The 24,560-nt window shown below is 43.9% G+C and overlaps 1 protein-coding gene across 1 annotated transcript; it reads right to left on the reverse strand.

The window, feature by feature from the left end:
- On the reverse strand, positions 1-24,560 carry LOC110163968 (serine/threonine-protein phosphatase 2A catalytic subunit beta isoform-like). Its single transcript, XM_020928985.2, has 7 exons — positions 24,241-24,560; positions 7,766-7,975; positions 6,325-6,498; positions 5,622-5,711; positions 5,178-5,339; positions 3,232-3,350; positions 1-2,112 (listed from the first exon to the last, which is right to left on the reverse strand). The coding sequence occupies exons 1-7, from the start codon at positions 24,337-24,339 to the stop codon at positions 2,040-2,042; spliced, it is 927 nt and encodes a 308-aa protein (XP_020784644.1). The 5' UTR covers positions 24,340-24,560; the 3' UTR covers positions 1-2,039.

A 24,560-nucleotide genomic window follows, 5' to 3' on the forward strand; every position in this document is an offset into this window, starting at 1 on the left:
CACAGATGAGCCACCTTTGAGTTTATTATTGAAATGATGTGATTAAATACAGAAGTTCAGAGTGAGTTCTGAATGATTTCTTCAATAAAACACACCATGCTGAGTGGAGCTGTCTAACAAAAGGTACAGAACGTAGGAACAATGTGTAAAACCAGCGATACGGGGCTTCGATTTATCTTTTAAAAATACAAATTAAGAAGAAAAACATCCATAGTGTCATATTCTGCTTTCTATTTTTGACATATTTTACATTTCTTTTTTTTTTCTCATTTACAAAAGTGCAAACAGTTTAACTCAAGATAAAGAGGCCATGGCCAATCAGGGGCCATTTTAGTCATATAAGGTCGTATTTTATTCATCTCAACTTTTGAAGAAGACATTTTCTCAAGACTTTTTCTCAAGAATTTTGGACTGATTATGGCACGGTCTGCTCCAAGAGACACACACGAGATTTTCAAATACAAAGCCCTCCATTCACACTGCTGCCATTTCAAGACAAGCAAAGATTTGATTAAAGTGCTTCTTAGTGGGAAAAATAATACTAAAGACTTTTTTTTCCAATTATAAGTTTAAATGAATGAGGGTCACAAATATTAGTACCATTTTTATTTTATATCTTTGTCTCTGGTCTAGTCCCCAGTCAAGACTTGGTTCAGTCCCTCCTTTAAATCCATGGCCTATTACCCAATCTGGCATTTAGTTTAGTCCTAGTTTAGTTTTAGTCTAGTTCTTGTATCACAGCTATAATAGAACACAAAATAGTCCCTGGTCTAAGTACTCCATCTATTTCTAGTTTAGTTCTTGAATATATAGTTCCATACTATAAAATAAAGTAGTCCCTGATTTGGTGTTGGTCTGGTAGCTTGTCTAGTACCTGATCTAGTACTTGGTCTAGTAGTAGTGATTCATGAACTAAGTCTGCTATACCATGTGTGAAGAATCCCTCAGTCAGCCACGTAGAATTCATGGCTGATCAAACGAATTTTTCTCCTTTGCCTCTACTATACCATAACAGAAAGTAGTCCCTGGTCTAGTGTCTTAGTCCCTAATCTAGTCCTGGTTTAGTACCCAGTTTAGTCCCAGTTTAGTACCTGGTCTAATACCTAGTTTAGCTCATAAATGACTGCTGTACCAAAACACAAAGTGAACTTATAGAGGAGTCTGTATCAATGGAGGACAATGTAAATCTTTGTGTGAATTTGGGGCACATCCAATTTCTGTTTCAGTTTTTTTCCTCCTCCAAACCCGAAACCATAACCCATTGTAAATATAACTATCCAGATTAAAATAAATAATCTTATGTAAACGGCCAGTAATTAAAGAGATATGAACCATAAACCAGCTCAAGTTAAAAGACAAATTGTACCGTAGGATTCTTAGCTGTCCTTCATTGCAATTTTACTGGCACCAACATCTTTTTAAGGCTTGGAGGAGGTAAGTGAAGAGAAACTGAACGTGGCCCGTGTGCCCTGCTGTCCCCCTTTTTCATTTGTTTGTTCTTTAAAGGTCCTATATTACACAAAATTGACTCTTGTGAGCTTTAAGCCATGTTAGAATATTGTTAAAACATACTTGAACTTGTGTTTTGTTTCATTCACACGTTTGGGTAACAATTTATTAGTAGCCTGTCAGCAGCTCCAAAGCTCAAAATGCTCTGTTCCACATTGTGATGTCATGAAGTGGTAGTTTTCAAGAGCTCCTTTTACTTTTAGTTCAGTAGAGACTGGCAATTCCAGGGACAAAATGATCTAAATGATTCTAGTGAAGATATATGGAGTTTAAAAACACAGTGGAGCACTTCCCATATTACCCCATGACATCACAAGGTGGAGAGTTTTCTGTTTGAGAGAAGAACTCAGCCTACATGCAGGGTTTGTTAAACATGTGTAAATGAAGCAAAACACAACTCCAGGTCTGTTTGTGATGAGGAAACGACATTAGAATACAGATCAGTAATATGGGCCCTTTAAAGCCGAGTTCAGTGGGGGTTTTGCATTATGGCGGATTGCACTGCACAGGGAGGGGGTCACATGAATTCGTTACAGGAAGTAGTCGGGGGTTCGGCGTGTGACGTGTGGCTCTCCTCTGCGCGGTGCTGGGTCAAACTGTAAGCTGTAGGAGGAAAAAAAAAGAGGAATTTTTGTTTGAGTGATTTGCACCTCTAAGAGAACACACACCGGTCCATTCCCACTGGATAAAGTGCCAGTCTCTACTTTTCCCCCATGTGTTTGAGCAACATGTGTCTCGTCCCAGTACACATACATTGTATAAACAGCTCTTGAGTTAAAAATAAGGCTGTGAACTGTCTGGATCTAACTATAAAGCATTTTATGTTCTGATAATAAGGAAGTGTGTGTTAGAGTCACAGCAAAACTCCACTCTGATGTCTGGAAGATGTGAGCTCTTATAAACACATCATGGTGAATAATTAGGATGCTCAGAATGCATAAGGTAAGTGAGGAAGAATTTTGGACCACTGCAAATTCTTTTAAATGATCCAGTTCTATTTTTCACAGTTTTAAGACAGTAAAAATCTGGTACAGGGCCTTTAAGTCCTGATGTAGACTTGGTTTGGTCCCGGATTAGTCCTGGCTTAGTCCTGGTTCAGTCCCGGTTTTGATGGTGTGTTTGAAACTGTGAACATAGCTTTAAAATGGACAAAGCACTCCTAGTTATGAAGTGAGTTAAAGGTTGGGGTTTGCTGTGTGGTCATGAATAACACTGGAATTTGGATCAAAATCAGAATAATAAAAGTGCAATATGTAACTTTACTGGTGGTGGGGGGGTCCTGAAGGTTTTTGTTGTTACTCTTAGAAATGATCATGTCCAACATTTTGTGAATTTATCTTTTGGATATTTCAAAGTAGAATCAACAGATAAAACTGTCTCTTGCGCTCATTTGAGAGTATAACATCATCAGTAATTCTGGATTCTAAAAGTGAACATGCCATTCTACTTCACCCCAGCTCTGACCATGTTTTAACATGGTATAAGTACATTCTTTTTTAAGCTGAACTTAAAATATGGAGTAAAAACTTCTATGGACACATTTGTATGTATTGGATGTGTGCAAATATTGACAGAAAAAATAATGGGAATAGTGCAATGACTTGACTGTAAGCTACAATCCGGTGTGTTTACATTCATGTTGTGTCATGTTTGTTCATTAACATGCTCTGTCCCAATCAAATAAAAAAATTGATTAAATAAATAAACTTTGGTGAAACTTACAAAGAGTATTTTAAAGTATCGTCCAACTCCATAATTGCCGCCTGGTTTCCGCAGCGATAGCAGTAATTAGGAGCACTAAATATCGTCACAACGTTTCTCTCATGGCACCAGTTGTAACCCTGAGGAAAGAGGAGACTATGATCAAATTATTTACATAAAAATAACTGATACCATTGTCAAATACTGTACCTGTGGGAACCATGTCTACAGTGAAATGCTACTCAGGTGGACAGTGTATTTTGTTTGTGTTATAATGTGGACCGAGGTGTGAACATTATCAAAACATCAGTAACATTGGGTTTGGTTTAAAGCAGGGGGTCTCCAACCTTTTTCCTCCGGTGAGCTACTTTTACAAAGAAATTGAGCATATAGAAGAGCCACAGCCTGAGATGAGGAACAGTTAGATGCCTATAAAACATAAACCATTATTCATTTATTAGTGTACAAAGTTAGGCATCAAAATGATAAATGTACAGGTAATAGGAATTGAATTAATTAAATTTTACTTGTTCAGCACAATACGTGTAATTCCAAAATCCCTTGGCGAGCTACTAGGCTACAGGATGGAGACCCCTGGTTTAAAGGAACTATATGTGTCCTGTGTTCTTACAGTTTTAAAAATGTTTTTACATCTCAAATAAACCTGTGTTTCCAGAGCCTTCAGATAGAGACACATCCTGCATTTGTCTCATTCTCAGTTTATGGACAGGTCTCATGTGACGCTCAGAACCTCCAGAATTCCCTCCCTGAGCTGCAGAGGCTGCACTAGCTCTGACTCATGACTGGTGCAGGTGCTGGGGTTTAGTGACCATTCAGATCAGACAGAGGCATTTTAGGTTTAAACACACTGGATTTCAGCGTTGGAACTGACCACCCAAATGACAGTCATGTGAGGCTCATTGTGTTTTCTGATTGGATAATTGTAAAATAAAATAAACTTGTCCTTCAGTTCAGAGTTAAACCAAAACTGACTTGTGAACTTAAACTCACGTCACCGTAGTTTTACCTCCTCAAAAACAGACGTGGAGTTGTTTTTGTTTCATTCACACATGCTTGAGTAATCCTTTATTTTTAGTCCGTCTACATTGCCAAAGCTCAAAATGTTCTGTCCATCGACCTTTTACCTTTTTTCAGTTCTAGGGCTGATTTTATCCAGATGATTCTAATTAAGGTGTATGGATTTTAAAAACACAGTGGAGCAGTCCCTGTGGAATGTGTTTTCAGTTTGAGAGAAGAACTCAGCCTCAATACGCAGGGGTTGTGTGTTAAATGTGTGAATGAAACAAAACACAACTCCAGGTCTGTGTGTGAAGAGGAAACGACATTCTAACATAGATCTGAAAACAGTGTGATATGGACCTTTAAACTATGAGCAGCTTTACCAAACCACTACAACAGCGGTGTCCAAACTTTTTTTAATCAAGGGCCACATATCTATCTATATCTATATCTATCTATATCTATCTATATCTATCTATATCTATCTATATCTATCTATATCTATCTATATCTATCTATATATATATATATATATATATATATATACATTTTTTTTTTTTTTTTTTTTTTAAATATATATATAAAACACAGACGAAGCAGAGGTTGATCGAGGACTGTAGACTGGAGCTCAGTACAGTCAATAATTGAAATATGTGCATGTTTAACACGTTTGAATGAGCCATTAGTCTTTATTCATGCTAAGATCCTTAAAACTACACACTAAATATTAAATATTAGCTTTATCAAAAAAACTTGCAATAAAAAGTTAATTTCTAATTGATGCAAGTTAATTTGGGCCAATTCACCTCAAAGCCTGAGGGCCAAGAAACGTTTGTCTGAGGACAGCATTTGACCCACGGGCCATTGTTTGGACATGCCTGCACTACAAACTCTGAACAAAAATGGGAGATGATTGTATATACTGTGTGTTTGTGTACTGGCCTGACCTCCATGACGAGCTGATGAGCGCGGGACACCAGCGTGAGTCTGTTGGCGTGGTTGAACGTCTCCGAAATGTCCTGTCCAAACGTGTAGCCTGCCCCCCGAGGAGAGATACCCCAACCCCCTCGATCGTCCGGGTCTGACCACAGCAAGTCGCACATGGGACCCTGGAGAGAGAGTGAGAGAGGGAAGGAGAGAAGGAAGGAAGGAGAGAGGGAGGGAGGAGGAGAGGAGAAGGGGGAGAGAGAAAGAGGGAGGGAGAGCAGGAGGAAAGGAGGAGGGAGGAGAGAGAGGAGAAAGAGGAGTCAAGGGAAGAGGAGGAAGGAGGAAGGAGGAAATAGAGAGATGGGGAGAAGAGAGAGAGAGACAGAGAGAGGGGATTATTGTCAGTAGGAGTGATGGTACAGTACAGTACTTGGGAGTAGTATTGTGAATGGTGAGCTGCGTACTTCGTGTGGGACTTCCTGTAGGCGGTCCAGAGCTCTGATGTGGTCTAAAGTGTCTATGGACGGGGACAGGCCTCCATGAAGACAGAAAATCTACAGGACAAACAGGGAGAGCACACGTGAATATTCTGTCTCACGATTTGGGGAAAAAAAGTCTAATTGTGATTTTTCTGAGTATTGCAATTGTGATTAGTTTTGAGGGTCTACAGTGCCATTAAAGTGCCAGGCCTCTGAACAGACTCATTTCTCTAAAACTTAGTTAACATTGTTATGCGCAAGATGTTTTTTTACTTGCTGGTTGGACACAGGCAGCAGATTAATAAGTAATTCCATAACTGTTACCTAGCAACCATACCATAAACAAGGGCTAAATGACAGAGTAGTTATGATTAGACTAATAAAAAAATGTCTACACCTTTATTTTGTTAAATCATTGTTTAAAGTGTCAGAGAAATGCCTTTCTTGGATATAAATTGTCTCTGTATTTTGGGTGGAGTTTTTGGTGTTGATGACATAGGCAGAGGGATTCTGTTTTTCTCAAAGATATTTCCTGTATTTTGGACTTTTTTCCACAGACTGGCACTTAACTGCTGTAAACCTATAATAAATAGTTAGCACATATTTAGAATAGGTAAAAAAGTGAAAACATCTACACCATAAGGTGTTTCACAGTCCTAAACTCTTCGTCCTAGAAGAGGGGTCTGACCTGAGAGTCCACGAGTGCTGTGAGGGGCAGGTAGTCGAACAGGTCGGTGAAGTACTTCCACACGTTTGCGTTCCCGTATTTTCTCAGACACTCGTCGTAGAAGCCGTAGACCTGTGTGATCTGTCGAGACTCATGGTTCCCTCTGAGGATGGTGATGCGCTCGCGATACCGGACCTGATCACAACATCAGATGCCACATCAGACACACCACAGGGAAATGTACACTGCCTCCTCACTTCACTAACTGGCAGTAAATACAGAGCAGTGGGTGGGGATAGGGGGAAGGTAAATGGTAAATGGTCACATTTTTCTATAGTGCTTTTCCACCTTCAAGGCACTCAAAGCACTTTACAACAAGGAACCACTCACCCATTCACACGCACATTCACACACCAGTGTACGCAGACACTGTGGGCAAGGTGGGTTAAGTGTCTTGCCTAAGGACACAACGACAGCATTCATCTGTGGGAGCTGGAATCACACCAGCCAACCTGTGGGTCAGTGGATCTGACCGCTCAACCTGTGATGTTTTTTATGTTGAGAGCTGGATTCGAACCGCCAACCTTTAGATCAGTGGGCGAATGCTCTACCAACTGAGCTACTGCCGGTGAAAACCAACATTGCTCAAATGGATTACTTGAAGGTGCACTATGTGACTTTTTGGTTACATTTGGATATGTCATTGTTCTGCCTGGAATGTTCCACACTATAAATAAATATAATGTAGAGTTGTTTAATGTCAATTACAGGTGGTTTTATAACTTTTTATAACTCAAAAATACATAGAAAAACATTCTCATTCAGCATTCTGGCTGTGAGAAGGGTCGCCTCTCCACAGATCTGACCAATAACGTCCCCATGAAGATAGAAAGGTATAATGCCATACTTGCCACATTTACATGACAGCTTTAATTCTGAATAAAAATAATTTAATTCTGAATAAAAATGAATTCTTCATTAGAGAGAAAAAAAACACGTAAACTTGTTCTTGTTCTAAAAACATGTTCGTAATGAAATGATTATTCAGAATTAAACTTAATTCCAAAGTAAGAGGGAGGTTTATTCTGATTTTAAAGCAGAATCAATTTCTTCCTTGATCATGTTTCACATTTATTCTACTTAAAAATAATTAAAATAAAGTAATAACATCCCCATGGAACAAAGCATTTGACAGACACTCCACCAAAATACAACTCTGAGGAAGTTAATGAGGAGGGAACATCGTTAGACTTTTTAAGCCTAGATGGGAGCTTTGTTTTAGTGCTACAAGTGGAGTATTGTATTTAGGTCAAATAATGTCCTTTACAAACTAGGGATGAGCAGAACAGTCACGGAAAATGACATTTATACTGAGGTATGGCAGTATCTATCCTCCTGCACATTACATAAACAGCAACTTCCACCATCAAAGTGCCTTTTGTAAATCTGAATGTGATCTTACCTTTAGTGCTACGAGCAGAGTGACCGTCTCCACGGAGTAGTATCCGCGGTCCACGTAGTCGCCCATGAACAGGTAGTTTGTGTCTGGAGACTTCCCCCCGATTTTAAACAGCTCCATGAGGTCGTGAAACTGTCCGTGCACGTCTCCACACACCGTCACCGGACACGTCACATCCTGGACGTTGGACTCTTTGGTCAGGATCTCTTTAGCCTGACGACAGAAGACACAGGAACAGGATTTAAAACATCACAAAACTCATTATACAGTTAATACAGACGTCTTTCTCTCCACAAATCCACAAAGCTCTCCCCTCTGCATCTTCTTCACAAACTAAATAGTCTGTATGTAAAATAGACTCAAGTACGTACGAATGTTTGTTCTGGTTCATTTGGTGCTGGCTTCCACGCAAACCATAGTGCTGCCTTGTGATTGGTCAGTCTCAGATCTATTACATTCAAACCCCTTCTCCCCCTCCCCCTCTCCCCTGCTCTCTCCTCCTCTCCCCTCTCCCTCCTCTCCTCCCTCTCCCCTCTCACCTGCTCTCCTCCTCTCCCTCTCCTCTCCTCCTCTCTCCCCTCTCCCCCTCTCACCTGCCTCTCCTCCCTCCCCCTCTCACCTGCTCTCTCCTCTCCTCCCCTCTACCTGCTCTCTCCTCCTCTCCCCTCTCACCTGCTCTCTCCTCCTCTCCTCCTCTCCCCCTCTCACCTGCTCTCTCCTCCTCTCCCCCTCTCACCTGCTCTCTCCTCCTCTCCTCCTCTCCCCTCTCACCTGCTCTCTCCTCCTCTCCCCCTCTCACCTGCTCTCTCCTCCTCTCCCCTGCTCTCTCCTCCTCTCCCCCTCTCACCTGCTCTCTCCTCCTCTCCCTCACCCCCTCACCTGCTCTCTCCTCCTCTCTCCCCCCTCACCTGCTCCCTCTCCCTGCTCTCCTCCTCTCCCCCTCTCACCTGCTCTCCTCCTCCCTCTCCCCCACCTGCTCTCTTCTCCCCCTCCCCCTCTCACCTCTCTCTCCTCCTCTCCCCCCTCTCACCTGCTCTCTCCTCCTCTCCCCCTCACCTGCTCTCTTCTCCCCTCTCCCCCTCTCACCTGCTCTCTCCTCTCTCCCTCCTCTCCCCCTCTCACCTGCTTCTCCTCCTCTCCCCCCTCTCACCTGCTCTCTCCTCCTCTCCCCCTCTCACCTGCTCTCTCCTCCTCTCCCCCTCTCACCTGCTCTCTCCCCTCTCCCCCTCACCTGCTCTCCTCCTCCTCTCCCCTCTCACCTGCTCTCTCCTCCTCTCCCCCTCTCACCTGCTCTCTTCTCCCCTCTCCCCCTCACCTGCTCTCTCCTCCTCACTCTCTCCTCTCTCTCTCCTCTCCCCTCTCTCTCTCTCTCTCTCTCTCCCTCACCTCTCTCCTCCTCTCCCCTCTCACCTGCTCTCTTCTCCCCCTCTCCCTCTCTTTCCCTCCTTCCCTGTCTGCTCCAAAATGTGTTAACATGACAGACGTAGCTCCAAGTCCTTTTTCTTCTCTCTCTCATCCCCCTTGTCTCTCTCATCTCTCTTTTCTCCATCTCCTACCTCTTCCCCTTTCCCCTCTCTCTCTCTCCCTCCTCTATCCCTCTCTCTTTCTCTCCTCCTCCTCTTTGTCTTCCTCTCCCTCCCTTTCTTTCTTCCCCTCTCTCTCCTCCTACCTTTCTCTCTCCCTTTCGCTCCCTTTGCTCCTCCCCTCCCTTCATTCCCACTTCCATGCCTTCCTCTCTCTCCATCTCTTACCTCTTCACCTTTCTGCTCTGTCTGTCTCCTTATCTCCCTCTCTTCTTCCTCTCCCTTGTCCACACTCTCTCTCTCTCCTCCTCTTCTGTCTCTGATCCTCTCTCTCTCTTCCTCCTTCTCCCTCCTTTTTTCTCTTTCCCTTCATCTCCGACTCCATCTCTTTCTCTGTCTCTTCACAGCTTATGTGTTTTGGAGCAGAGTGCTGAGTGCAGTGTCGGGCAGTGACTCCCCTCTTTCTTTCTCGCCTCTCTCTTTTTTTCCTCTCTCTCCTCACCTCTCTCTCCCTGTCCCCCTCCTCTCCTCCGTCTCTCTCCTCTCGCCCTCCTCTGTTCACAGATGATGATTTAGGGCAGAGTGCTGAGTGTGGTGTCGGCAGTGACTCCACACAAACAGTGACCTACATCGGCCCGACGTCATGTGACCAAACCCATTTCACTGAAACAACCGGAGCACAGAGCCAGAGAAGAGTCCAGAACCCGCTCAGGATTTAGGTCAAAACAACTGCCCCCATGTCTCATGGGCTCAGATCAACACTGCAAACATGTTGCAGTTTGCAGTGGTTCAGAGTTACACCTCACTCACTTCTGCTTTCTGAGCACTTTTCTCAACTTTCAGAGAGCAGAGCGGTGTTACACCAGAACAGTAAAGCAAACAACAACTAGCACACTAACACACACTCAGAAAATAAAACACAAGTGAGCACGGGCAAGCTTCCAGCTCAAAAACTTTATATTAAAAGATGGTGCCCCCTCTTTCTGTAACTGCTGCTGTCACACTCCTTATTTTGGTCTTAAGTTACCCCACTCTAGATGATCCGGGGTTTTTTTTTGTTTTTTGTTTTGACCCAAGTCAACATGTGAACATTAATAACAGTCAGGTGCCTGCTTTCCTGAGGTTGCTGCTGCTAACATTAGCAACATGTTTGATTGACAGTGTTTTTAAAGGAAGGGGCGCTGCCTTCAACAGTCTCGCTCCTGATTGGTTTTTGGGTTGCTATGATACTCGCAATCAGAATTCCAAATACACAACTTAACTCCAAATTCGCTCCTATAACTGCAGGCCTTGATGAGCTTCATTTGACTGGAGCTGGATGGATGGGTTACGTCACACTCGCTCAGCCCACTTCTTTATACGGTCTGTGTGTCTAATGGTCAGGGATGAGCTCGTGTGTTTTAATGCCAGTCCTCTCTTAGGAAAAGTTACTATTTCCATGTTAAATGGCAATGTTTCAAAGTGGGCATGCTGGTACCGTGGAGATGAATGAAGTTTAATGCAATACTGTGGAACATTCCATGGAGACAAGCAGGTGACAGACACTCACAGAAAAGTGACATACACAATGAACCTTCCACTGTGCCCATCTAAATGTTTATTCTTACTGTCGTGTAGTGTTTGTGACATACTCCAGCTCATACTAAAGAGAAGGCTCCTTTAGCTGCACACTGCAGACTTTTATATGTAACTCTAGCCTCAGCTGTGCTAAGATATGCCTATGGTCCGGTTTCACACTTCTATAGTTAAGTTACGTCTGAAGTCAAATACGAGTTAAAACAAGAGGGAAATCAACCGGCTCATAAGAAGAATGCAGGAGGTAGTACTTTTGGCAATAAAACACCTGTAACAGAAGAATGTAAAATAAACCACTTTAAAGCCATACATGTGGAACATTAAACAGTAGTGGCCAGAGCCGCTCAGCTGGCAGCCACTCCACAACAAGTTAAATTGTGCTTAAAGTATTATTCCACAGTAAGGAATTATCTGGAATTAAGGAAATTCCAGATACGTTGTTGTGTTGTCTATTGTTGGCCATTTTAATGGTACTACATTTTTATTTCCATGGAAATAGAAAGTTAAAAGCATACTTCGGAACACTCTCCATGGACATGGATACGTTTTATGCCATACAGTGAAAGATTATAGCCAAAGGAACAACATTTCCATGGATACAAGCAGGAGGAGGACCCCTAGATTGTAGAAATGGACATTGCTAATCTGCTAGCTACCGCCTTCCAAACAGAAAGTGAGCATGGGGCCTCAACCGGCTTCCTGGCTCCAATTCACTTAGCACTGAAAAACTGTCACCCCTCTCTGTCAGGCTCCTCCATCCATCCATCCATTTTCGTCCGCTTATCCGGGGCCGGGTCGCGGGGGGAGCAGCCTAAGCAGGGACTCCCAGACTTCCTTCACCCCAGACACATCCTCCAGCTCCTCCGGGGGGACCCCGAGGCGTTCCCAGGCCAGCCGAGAGACATAGTCCCTCCAGCGTGTCCTGGGTCTTCCCCGGGGCCTCCTCCCGGCGGGACATGCCCGGAACACCTCCCGAGGGAAGCGTCCAGGAGGCATCCGGAACAGATGCCCGAGCCTCAACTGGCTCCTCTCGACGTGGAGGAGCAGCGGCTCTACTCCGAGCTCCTCCCGTGTGACTGAGCTCCTCACCCTATCTCTAAGGGAGCGCCCAGCCACCCTGCGGAGGAAACTCATTTCGAGCGCTTGTATCCGCGATCTCGTCCTTTCGGTCACTACCCAGAGCTCATGACCATAGGTGAGAGTAGGAACGAAGACTGACCGGTAAATCGAGAGCTTCGCCTTTCGACTCAGCTCCCTCTTCACCACAACGGTCCGATACAGCGACCGCATCACTGCCGAAGCTGCACCGATCCGCCTGTCAATCTCCCGTTCCGTCCTCCCCTCACTCGTGAACAAGACCCCGAGATACTTGAACTCCTCCACTTGAGGCAAAGACTCCCCACCCACCCAGAGAGGGCAAGCCACCTTTTTCCGGTCGAGAACCATGGCCTCAGACTTAGAAGAGCTGATCTTCATCCCAGCCGCTTCACACTCGGCTGCAAACCGCCCCAGTGCACACTGCAGGTCCTGGCTCGATGAAGCCAACAGAACAACATCGTCCGCAAACAGCAGAGATGAAATCCTGTGGTCCCCAAACCGGACCCCCTCCGGCCCCTGACTGCGACTAGAAATTCTGTCCATAAATACAATGAACAGAACCGGTGACAAAGGGCAGCCCTGGCGGAGTCCAACATGCACCGGGAACAGGTCTGACTTACTGCCGGCAATGCGAACACAGCTCCTGCTCCGGTCATACAGGGACCGGACAGCCCTTAGCAAAGGGCCCCGGACCCCATACTCCCAGAGCACCCCCCACAGGACACCACAAGGGACACGGTCGAATGCCTTCTCCAGATCCACAAAACACATGTGGACTGGTTGGGCAAACTCCCATGAACCCTCGAGCACCCGATGGAGAGTGTAGAGCTGGTCCAGTGTTCCACGGCCAGGATGAAAACCACACTGCTCGTCCTGGATCCGAGGTTCGACTATCGGCCGGATTCTCCTCTCCAGTACCCTGGCATAGACCTTACCGGGAAGGCTGAGAAGTGTGATCCCCCTATAGTTGGAACACACCCTCCGGTCCCCCTTCTTATACAGAGGGACCACCACCCCGGTTTGCCAGTCCAGAGGTACTGTCCCCGACCGCCACGCCATGTGCCAGCCCCACAACATCCAGAGACTTCAGGTACTCAGGACGGATCTCATCCAACCCCGGAGCCTTGCCACCAAGGAGCTTGCCAACCACCTCAGTGACTTCGGCCAGGGTGATGGATGAGTCCACCTCCGAGTCCCCAGCCTCGGCCTCCTCCTCGGAGGACGTGACGGTGGGATTGAGGAGATCCTCAAAGTATTCCTTCCACCGCCGGACAACGTCCCCAGTCGAGGTCAACAGCTCTCCCCCCGCACTGTAAACAGTGTTGGTGAAGAACTGCTTTCCCCTCCTGAGGCGCCGGACGGTTTGCCAGAATCTCTTTGAGGCCGTCCGATAGTCCTTCTCCATGGCCTCCCCGAACTCCTCCCAGCTCCGAGTTTTTGCCTCCGCGACCACACGGGCTGCAGCATGCTTGGCCCACCGGTACCCGTCAGCTGCCTCAGGAGTCCCCCGAGCCAGCAAGGCCCGATAGGACTCCTTCTTCAGCTTGACAGCATCCCTTACTTCCGGTGTCCACCACCGGGTTCGGGGATTGCCGCCGCGAAAGGCACCACAGACCTTACGCCCACAGCTCCGAGCAGCTGCATTGACAACAGAGGCCGAGAATGAAGCCCACTCGGACTCCATATCTCCGGCCTCCCCCGGAATCCGGGAGAAGTCCTCCCGGAGGTGCGAGTTGAAGGTCCCTCTGACAGAGGGCTCCGCCAGACGTTCCCAACAGACCCTCACTACACGCTTGGGCCTGCCAGGTCTTTCCGTCTTCCTTCTCCGCCAGCGAACCCAACTCACAACCAGGTGGTGATCAGTTGACAGCTCAGCCCCTCTCTTCACCCAAGTGTCCAAGACACGCGGCCGGAGATCAGATGACACAACGACAAAGTCGATCATCGACCTCCGGCCTAGGGTGTCCTGCTGCCACGTGCACTGATGGACACCCTTGTGCTCGAACATGGTGTTCGTTATGGACAAACTGTGACTAGCACAGAAGTCCAATAACAAAACACCACTCGGGTTCAGATCGGGGAGGCCGTTCCTCCCAATCACCCCTCTCCAAGTGTCACTGTCGTTGGCCACGTGGGCGTTGAAGTCCCCCAGGAGAACAACGGAGTCCCCGGTCGGTGCACTGTCTAGTACCCCTCCCAAGGACTCCAAGAAGGCCGGGTACTCAGCACTGCTGTTCGGCCCGTAGGCCGACACCACAGTGAGCGACCTGTCCCCGACCCGAAGGCGCAGGGACGCGACCCTCTCGTTCACCGGGGTGAACTCCAACACACAGCGACTGAGCTGTGGGGCAATGAGCAGGCCCACACCAGCCCGCCGCCGCTCCCCGCGGCCAACGCCAGAGAAATGGAGAGTCCAGCCCCTCTCAAGGAGTTGGGTTCCAGAGCCCAAACTGTGTGTGGAGGTGAGGCCGACTATATCTAGTCGGTAACACTCAACCTCCCGCACAAGCTCAGGCTCCTTCCCCCCAGCGAGGTGACATTCCATGTCCCCAGAGCTAGTCTCCATGTCCGGAGATCTGGTCGCCGAGGCCCCCGCCGTCGACTGCTGCCCAGATCTCTCTGCACCGGCCCCATTTGGATCCTCCTGCGGGTGGTGGGCCCACGTGAGGACGGCTCCACGTCGCTCCTTCGGGCTGAGCCCGACCGAGCCCCGTGGGGGGAGGCTCAGCCACCAGGCGCTCGCTGGCGAGCACCCACCCCAGGCCTGGCTCCAGGGTGAGGCCCCGGTGACGCCAATCCGGGCGACATAACTGGCCTCTGTGTTGCACTCATCATAAGGGGCTTCTGAACCGTTCTTCGTCTGACCCGTCCCCCCGGACCTGTTTGCCTTGGGTGACCCTACCAGGGGCATGAAGCCCCCGACAACATAGCTCCCGGGATCATTCGGGCACTCAAACCCCTCCACCACGATAAGGTGACGGTTCAAGGAGGGGTGTCAGGCCAACATTTTAACCAAAATGTCAGGCTCCTCATTTTGGTTAAAATGTTGGTTTAAACCCACTCTACTTTTGACAGCTGTCCGGCGGCTCGTGGCGCAGGCCTACGTCACGCCACTGGGTGTGTCTTATAGACACTTGTCATGCCCAAAGTAGCCTGGGCCCATTGTCATGGAAACAATGACACACTCTGCGGGTAGGCCCCTCCTAACTGTTCCACGCTAAGGCGACCACAAGCAAACCATGCCAGCGGACAAGAGGCTTATGGGTGACACTCACTTTCTTCAGGTTCATGCCAAATAAGGGTGAGGTTTGTGGAGATGCGAGGACGCTCAGGGTAAGGACAGTGCAATAAACAGCCAAAATAAAACAAGCATACACACATTTTGTCATTTTTGTTACATAATGTGATTATAATAAATAAGTTTGCTCTTTGAAGAGGCATTTCCAGTTTAATTTGACATAAACAGATGAATGGAGCAAACCGGTTTTTCCCATTATTATTTCTGAAGAAAATCAAGATAAAGCAGGGGTTATGTAAGAGATTAGACCACACCTGCAGAGGAACTGTACACCTCTCGTCAATAATGAAGACAACACGCAGAAAGTGTGGACTAAAGGAAACATCTGGAACTTAAAATGTCATTATAATCCCATCTGAACCTGTGTACCCCATTATCTCTCATAAAATGAGGAAACATTTCAAAGAGTCACTTATTTTACAAACTGATTTTAGTCGTAGGATCTGGCAACCTAAAGTCTGCATCTCATGCTGCTTTCTGATCAGAGTATTGCATCTTCAGGAGATGGGACAGGACCATAGGCGACATATGTGGATAAAGGGAGTCTGACGTCACCCCACCCACAGTGTTTGGCTCCGCTCCAGTCAAATGAACCTCACTGTGGCTTGCAGTTGTAGTGGCCAGTTTGGAGCCAAGGTCCATATTTTGGGAGCAACCTTGTGGAAAGAAGGCACCTGTCTGTTATTAATGTTCATATCTTGATTTAGGGACAAAATAATTGAATAAAAACACCAGGATCATGTGGAGTGAGTTAATATGTTAATACATTTTAAGGTCAACAAGAAAAGATTTGAACATAATGTATAATTATGGCCTTACAATTTTTTATTTACTTCTTAATATTTTTGCCAACATTGTAGCACTGCTTTTTGGAACTACAGCTTCTTTTCATGTCTTGTGACGTGGATAGACACTAGCTGAGACACGAGCAGAGAGAAAATAATGTCATCTCCCTAAATGTTTAACCCTAACATGCATGTTAAACTCAAGCACACTTTATGACAGTGTGAGACCTGTAATAACCCCATCATTCAGAGAGAACAATGAGTCGAGTGAACATCAGCAGCTTACAGTATGAGCTCATGTTTACACAAGGACACAAGGACGCTACAAAGGAGCGTTTAACTGGGCACATCGCTACATCAGCACAACACACCAATAGTAAAGAGTGTTTAAACAGTGTTAGTCATGGTGGTGGTTATGAGTGAATGGGAAGTAGGGCTGAATGATGTGGGGAGAAAGATCTAATAGTGATTTTTCTGACGAGCTTTGTGGTTGTGTTTAGATTTGTGATTTATGTTTTAATAAGAGGATTCTGTTCAAATGGATGCCTGGTCGATACTTGAAAACTTGACCAAAAAACGTGACAAACACACAATTTATCATGAAATTTTCAAGATTTAACAAGCTCGTTATTAAAAGCACTGTACCTGATTTTCACATTATTAAAAACACAACTAGTTCATTTGAGTGCTGTTCACAACTCTATATACTCTCTGCTGTCATGATCAAGCAAACAAATACTCCATGGGGATCCACTAGGGGTATAAGAAAAAAATGGATTCAGTGATATATGGCAATACTTCGTTGTGCGATTGTGTTTTTCATGAAAAATTCTTAAGTTCCATTTACTATTCTCATTGTTATTTTGTCCAGTTTTGTTTTTGTGAAGGTGTATTCGACCATAATATTATCAGTAATTATTGCTAAATAGGGCTGGGTATAATTAAGAACTTGCAGATACGATACATACTTTGATACATAGGCCACAATACGATACATATCTCGATACAGTGAGCTATCGATTTGATACAATATATTCATATCAATTCGATACGGTTCAATAAAAATAAAGGCTGAATCATGGCTGTGATACTAAAAGTCTTTGTTAAACTACTTCTTTGCAAAGTTTATATGAAACACCAACATTTTAATCCTCAAAACTGTGAATTTGTCAAATATGTTGCATAAACGAGTTTCCTCTCTCTAAACAGGCAACAAAACGGTAGTTGTAACAAAATAATTCAGTAAAATATACCAAAAATACTCTTGGGAGATATATCGATACAGCAGCCCACGATATCAATACTGAATCATCACATTAAACGATATATTAATATTGATATTTTGATATTTTTGCACAACCCTACTGATAAATCACAATATATTGTCCTTTGTTCTAGTAACTGGTTATATTGTGATATATTGAATCATGATGCGTATTGTGCAGTTAGATAAACTGGTGAGGAAGGCAGGATCAGTAGTGAGTGCAGAGCTAGACTCACTCACATGTGTGGTAAAGAAGAGGGCCCTAAACAAGCTCATGTCCATCCTGGAGAACACCCAGCACCCCCTGCACAGCACCATCACCCGACAGGGGAGCACCTTTGGGGACAGGCTGTTGTCCCTGCCTTTCTTCATGGACATACTTTGTACCACAGGCCACATTCAACGCTTCACTATAATTTGATAAATTTATACAAATTGATATTATGAACTGTATTATGTATTGTATGCTGCATGAAATATGAATTTCCTTCAGGATAATAAAGTATCTATTTATCATATCCCAGATTCATGGCAATGCACATGCCTACCAACTGTGCACTTCCTGATTAACGGACAATAAAAAGCTTTATAATTAATTTGATGCAGACAGTACACAGTGGACTTATTTTGACCTCAAGGGCTGCTTATACAATATATCTGTGGTGGGCTCTTTTAACCTTTAACAAACAAAACAAAACCAGTCTTTTCTAATCTGACTGTACTGGCCCTGTGAGTATGAGACTGTAGCAGAGCAGCTGTGTCGGTTTGTGAAGACTGAATTGAATTTGTTCTTCTGTTTAATGGAGAAAGGAACAAGAGGCCATTTCCCAGTGAAGTGTCTGAGCAGAAAGCGCCTCATTAGTGTGAATGTAAATGAGGACACAACCTTCAAACAGGAAACAGCACAGTCCTGGTCTCACACAGCAGACCTGAACACGAGGGGCTTATGTAAGGGCCAACACTCACACTGCAAATACAGGTTTACAATTACAGGCCCTGGCCCTGATTTTCCCCATGGATTTGTGCAATCTTGTTCCTAGACTGTAAATAAATGTGACCTGCTGCTGCGAGCCGCTGCATTCTGAACATGAGAATGGTCACACTTCCGGCTCCATCGACTGTGGCTCCAATTCACTTTGTAATGAAAAACTCTACTCCCTCTTTCTATAACTGCTGCTGTCAGACTCCTCATTTTGGTCTTAAAATGTTCAGATTAACTGACTCTACCTGATCCTAGGGGTTTTACTTTTCTACTTTGTTCTAAATTCAAGATATGAACATTAATAACAGACAAATCAAGTAACTTCTTTCCCTGAGGTCACTCCCGCTAGCATTAGTAACAGGTTTGATTGACAGCATTGCTAAGGTAAGAGGGTGTTACTTCCAACAGCCTTGTTTCTGATTGATTGTTTCATAGCAATCAAAGAGCCATAGTTGGAATTTCAAATATGGAACAATAGCTGGCAGCCTCGATGAGCTTGATTTGACTGGAGCCAAAAGCTATGGGTGACATCACACTCCCTTTGTAGACTTCTATATACAGTGTATGGTCTTGACCCAGTACAGATATATGGTATAAGCAGCTCTTGAGGTCAAAATAATCCACTGTGTATTATCTGCATCTAATAATAAAGTGTTTCATTGTCAGCAACATGACGTAACATGTAACATGAAGTGCCTCGTCTCAGAGTTGTGAAAAGTGCTTATAAACTAGGGCCGGGCACGTTAACGCGTTAACTTTGCGTTAACTAATTAAGTCATTAACGCCGACAATTATTTTAACGCCGCTTTTATTTTTTATTTATTTATTTTATTGTATACGTCTGTTTCTCACTGGCTTTTATTTTGTAAAAGTCCATCGTGAGCGTTTCTTTAAGTTTGATGTCTTTTCTTTACACTTTTTTCACTTTTTTCTGACCACGTGAGATGCAAAGTGCCCGAGCCTCCGCGAGCCGCGGGACCGGCCGCAGGCTCCGACTCCCGTCGCGGCTCTGGCTGCGGGTTCGGCCGCGGGCTGTGGCTGCGGGCTGTGGCCGGACCAGCCTTGCGCTCTGAGCTGAGCTTATTTCTTTAGTTCAGTGCTGGAGTCACTGATTTACCCAGATACCATTGGAAGAAAAAATGTGATTGATCCATTTCCATTCCATTATATTAACCCTTTGTTTCCTAAGAAATATCAGTCCAAGTTTATAACACTGATCTAGAAATTATTACTATTGTAGTGTTCATTACTCACAGCATAAAAAATATTAGTAGTACAAACGTCCATTCAATATTTTTTCTTGAGCCTTCAGAACACCTTGAAGGCTCTGAGGTTCCCCTGTGAAAGAAATACTGTTGGCACAACAAATGTTTGGCTCTTTCATTTACATTTCCAATAAACGAGCGCTATACTCTACTTTTTAATTCATTAATTGGTTTTGCGTATAACATGCGATTAATCGCGCTTAATCACTAGAACTCATGCGATTAATTGCGATTACATTTTTTTATTTTTGCCCAGCCCTATTATAAACTCATTGTGGTGAATAATTAGGATGTTCAGAAAGCATAAGGAAAGTGAGGAAGAACTTTGGATCACTGCAAACTGTTTACAGTGAACTTGTTCTGTTTTTAACATTTGTCTGTTTAGTCCAGATGAGGAAAATACCAATACTGAAGACCACGATGAGTCCAATCACCCTGCAGCCAGCCTTAACAATTACAAAAAAACTCTTTCATGACATATCAGAGTTGTTCAGGTTTATATTTTGTATTTTGGTTCTAACCATTCTCCAATCAGAAAACAGAATGAGCTATTCACTTCAGGTTGCCAGATCCTACGGCCAAATCTATGGCATATGTCCTCAATACATGACAGAGAATGGATTCCCAAGTTTCCCATTTAATTCAGTCAAACAGCTAAGAACTAAACAGACCAAAACAAGACCAACATGCTACTGTTATAAAACTCTTCTGGTCAGTAAAATGATTTTGTTTCATAGTAAAGACCTTTGAATAATTAATACTATATTCCCTTTTGTATCATAGTTCAGTTCCTGGAGGAGAAATAGGATGAATAAAAGCAGCACAGGCCTTTGTTAAAATATAAAGAGTACCGTGTTAGTGATGTGTAAAGGGTTTGATTCAATGATGTAACTCAAATCGATACAGATCTATTTTTAACCAAAGGGGGCGCTGTGGAAGAGCAGAGGAAACAGAGCAGCTCAAAACAAAAGTTCACAATATGACAACACATTAGAGAATATGCTTGCACTGGCACAACTATTATTATCAGAAAGAAGACTGTAGTCAGTGACATATATTTAAGAGGCAGTATTACATTATTCATTATTAACACACAACATATTTAAGTGTCAGTTTCTTTTTTGATGCTTTGAGTCTCTCCTCCCTTTGCTTCCCACACTCCCCCAAAGTGAGATCACAACACAGTGTGCATCCACTAATGAAACTACTGCACTTTGCATCAAGTTGTAGTGTAATGTTTTTTATCCTTCACATGTACATAAATGTATGAAAAATTACCGTGCTACAGCTTGTGGGTGGAGCCTTGTACAAGCTCGTACTGCTAGGGTTGAACATGGATGGTATATTGATTTTGCATAATACCCCCACTTAAAGTATTTAAGTCATGATCAATATTTAAAAATGATTTTGTAGGACCTCCCTCCTACACATGGCCCCAGGGACCCCCAGCAGTCCCCACACCCCAGTTTGAGAATAGTGAAGCATTTCACCATGTGGCCTCTGTACTCGTGTGCAGGACTGTTAGTGTTACAGTCAGTGCACCTCTAAATTACACGTCTGGTTTCTGTTCAGGGCCACTGAACCTGAACTTGACTTTCAACTCAAGGAAAGAGTCTAACTAAAAACAGCAGTGAGTCTGTACCGCTCAAACAGCTCACTCCAAGAAATACACACACAAAAATATGAAATTCAATTAAAGGTACTGTGGAACTTTCTGGAGATGGTTCATCATGACTCCATGAAAATAGAAAGTTAAAACTATACTCACATATTGTGGCTTTAATAGTATTAAACCAAATGATTCATTTCACAACTAGAAAAGCACTCAGAGAGCGCAGACCTCCGCCAAGGACTACAGTCCCCCTCATATTAATTGTTTTTTCCATAAATATTTGTCTCGTATCTTTCAATTTGGAATATGAAAGAGGATCAAATTGTCCATCCCTGAGTCAAATTTCATGGGGTTTGGTCAATAATTAACCGAGATATTGAGAAACTAAATTTTTGGCCCCATTTACCACAATGTTAACTAAAATTTCAAAGTGATCCAGAATCCAGGATTTCTTCCGGATCACCCCCAAAATGAAATCAGTTCTTCCTTTTCACATTTCCAACAAATCCTGAAAATTTCATCAAAATCGGTCCATAACTTTTTGAGTTATGTTGCTAACAGGCAAACAAACAAACAAACAAATAAACAGACAAATGCCAGCAAAAACATAACCTCCTTGGCAGAGGTAATAATTACCACTAAAGTTCAATCTTAAATGTGCACTTATTCTTTCCTGGTGGGCTGTGAAATATCATGGAGACTGTATTGTTTTGCCTGGAATGTTCCTCAGTATGGCTTGTGATTATATAAATAAATGCATTCTTACTATTGTTTGGATCAACTCTCCACAGATATGACCTGTAAGTTGTCCTGGTAGCATCATGACTTCATAAAACAGCTGAGACTAGATCATCAAGCAGAAACTCATTTGAACAGGTATCGATACTATAAAAATCACAAATGCACTCCTGAATTCCTGAAAGTCTTTAGAATGATGTTGAGTTGCATCAGATCAAGTGTCAGAGCACATAGGCTGTGTTCAGACTGCAGCCTGAAGTGACCCAAATCCGATTTTTTGGCTTCTATGTGACCTGTATCCGATCTTTTAATGACAGTCTGAACGGCACAGATCCGAATTTTTCAAATGCGACCCAGGCCACTTGGATATGTGGTCCTGAATCCGATACATATTTGATCTTTTGACATGCGACTTCAGTCTCAACGGCCAAAGCGCATCCATCCGACCTACACGTCATTAACAAGCGACAAACGTCATTATTCTGCGCTGAAGCAGGCGGAAACTGGAACTGTAAAATCCCCAGGTGCTCAATGCTCGCGACCATATTTGGACAACTTCCGTAAACACAGAGCATGCTCGCTGCGGTTGACGCATGGGGTTGACGTCATCATGTCTCCAGTGCACATGCGGGACACTTTCGGGCCATTTACCGTTCACACTGAAGTCACAGACAAGTCGCATTTAATTGGAAATGTGAACGACCTCGCAAAAACATCAGATTTCACAAAAAAATCGGAATTGAGCATTAAGCCCTGCAGTCTGAACGTAGCCATAGACTAGTATACACACATGGACCAACAGGAACCTACTGCACCACCGACCATTACACACAGATAAGACACATGGGAATAGAAAAGAAAGTACAACTATTTAATGATGAACATGACCTTCTGTTGTCTAAACAAAGAGTGTTTTTATCATCATGGTATTGGAATTTGTCTTGTCACAAACATTTTATATTGCAGAACACTACTTGGTCATAGAAATGTTTAATGCCATACTGTGGAATATTTCAGGCAATGCAATAACAGACAAATGCAGACCAGCAGGTGCAGACCCTCCCCCAGAAACGTTACACAGTGCAACTTGAATTCAGACTTCCTCCAATTTGAAAACTTTTTGATAAAGGTCTTACATTACCAAAATTGACTTTTGTGAGCATTCAGTTATGTTATAATTAGGGGTGTGCAAAAATATTGAAATATCGATATATCGTATCGTTTAATGTAATGATACAATATTGATATCGTGTGCTGCTGTATCAATATTTAATATTTTTTGGTATATTTTACTAAATTATTTTGTTACTTGTTTGGAGGAAGGGAACATTTTATGTGACACACTTGACATTTTCACTGTTTCCATGATTAAAATGGGGGTGTTTCATATGAACTTTGCACAAGAAATGGTTTAAAGACAGCCATCTAACAAACAGGTCTGAAATATATTGTATTGAATCATATCGAATCGAAAGCTCACTGTATCAAGCTACCGTGCCGCGGCTTATGCATCGAGATATGTATCCTAGTTATAATGTTGTTACTTCCCAAAAAATCATACATGTACATGCTTTGTTCCATTCACACATATTTGAATAAACCTGCATTATTAGTCTGTCTCCATCTCCAAAGCCCAAAATGTTCTGCTCCACCTTGTAGTGGTTTAAATGATCCAAATGATTCTAGTGAAGGTGTATGAAGTTTAAAAACACAGTGGAGCACTTCCTCTATTACCACAGGACATCACAAGTTGGAACAGAGTGTTTTCGGTTGGAGAGAAGAACTCGGCCTAAATATACATAGATCAGAAAATATCAGGGATGGGATGTGACAAAATTTCCACGAGACGAGATACGAGATTGGGTCCAAGACAAGATTTTAACATAATTCTTAATATATACATTTCACAATTTAATTTTCAATGTTGGCTTCACATTTTTTAATTTCTTTGATTTCATATTTTTGTTTCAGTTCTAGTACTTGTTTGAGAGAAGAACTCAGCCTAATAATAAATGTGCAGAGTTTGAGTTAAACATGAGTGAATGAAACAAAACACAACTCCAGGTCTGTTTGTGATGAGGAAACTACATTAAAACACAGATCAGAAAATAGCGTAACATGGGCCCTTTAAAGCGAGACTACGAGACTTTACTGTCACAAAATGACTCTGCAGGGAAAGCGTCGTGCACTTGACTCACATGAAATAAAAATATATAAGCACCGTACAGTGTAATGTAAACTATAGTCGCCATTTTAAGAAGGTCTGGGGAAGGGGGCGAGGAGAAGACAGCAAAATGTGCAAGAGTCTGTGTTAAAATAGCGCAAAATTACGACCTACCTTTTCACATAGTGTCTTGACTTGTCCCTCTGTCAGCTGCTTGCATTCGTTGAGCTGTTCGATCCACTGGTCTAGTTCTTTACACACCTTTTCGTCCATTTTTCTGTCTGTTTTGGGAAGATTCGCAGTAAAAATTCAGAAGTGTGCTCGTCGGCGTCGCAGAATCCGGGAGAGATGCGTGTGACGGCGGCGCGTTGCTTGTTGCGTTCCCCGGGGAGGAGGCGCGTCTGCCGGTGTGCGCTGGGGCTGCTGCTCGGTGCGCTGGAGCTGAAGCTCTGGAGCTTGTGGAGAGTGGCGGGGGAGACGTGAGAGTGCAGTCC

Source organism: Boleophthalmus pectinirostris, unplaced genomic scaffold (genome assembly GCF_026225935.1).
Source record: "Boleophthalmus pectinirostris isolate CB_2022bp ecotype Guang Dong unplaced genomic scaffold, ASM2622593v1 HiC_scaffold_12, whole genome shotgun sequence".
Classification (NCBI taxonomy): Eukaryota; Metazoa; Chordata; class Actinopteri; order Gobiiformes; family Gobiidae; genus Boleophthalmus; species Boleophthalmus pectinirostris.

Excerpts from the sequence above, each read along its gene's own strand:
- LOC110163968 (XM_020928985.2), bottom strand. The coding sequence starts at position 24,339 with ATGGACGAAAAGGTGTGTAAAGAACTAGACCAGTGGATCGAACAGCTC. Across the intron at positions 5,340-5,621 it reads TACAGGAAGTCCCACACGAA|GGTCCCATGTGCGACTTGCT; the intron begins GTACGCAGCTCA and ends CTCTCTCTCCAG. Across the intron at positions 2,113-3,231 it reads GATACTTTAAAATACTCTTT|CTTACAGTTTGACCCAGCAC; the intron begins GTAAGTTTCACC and ends TTCCTCCTACAG.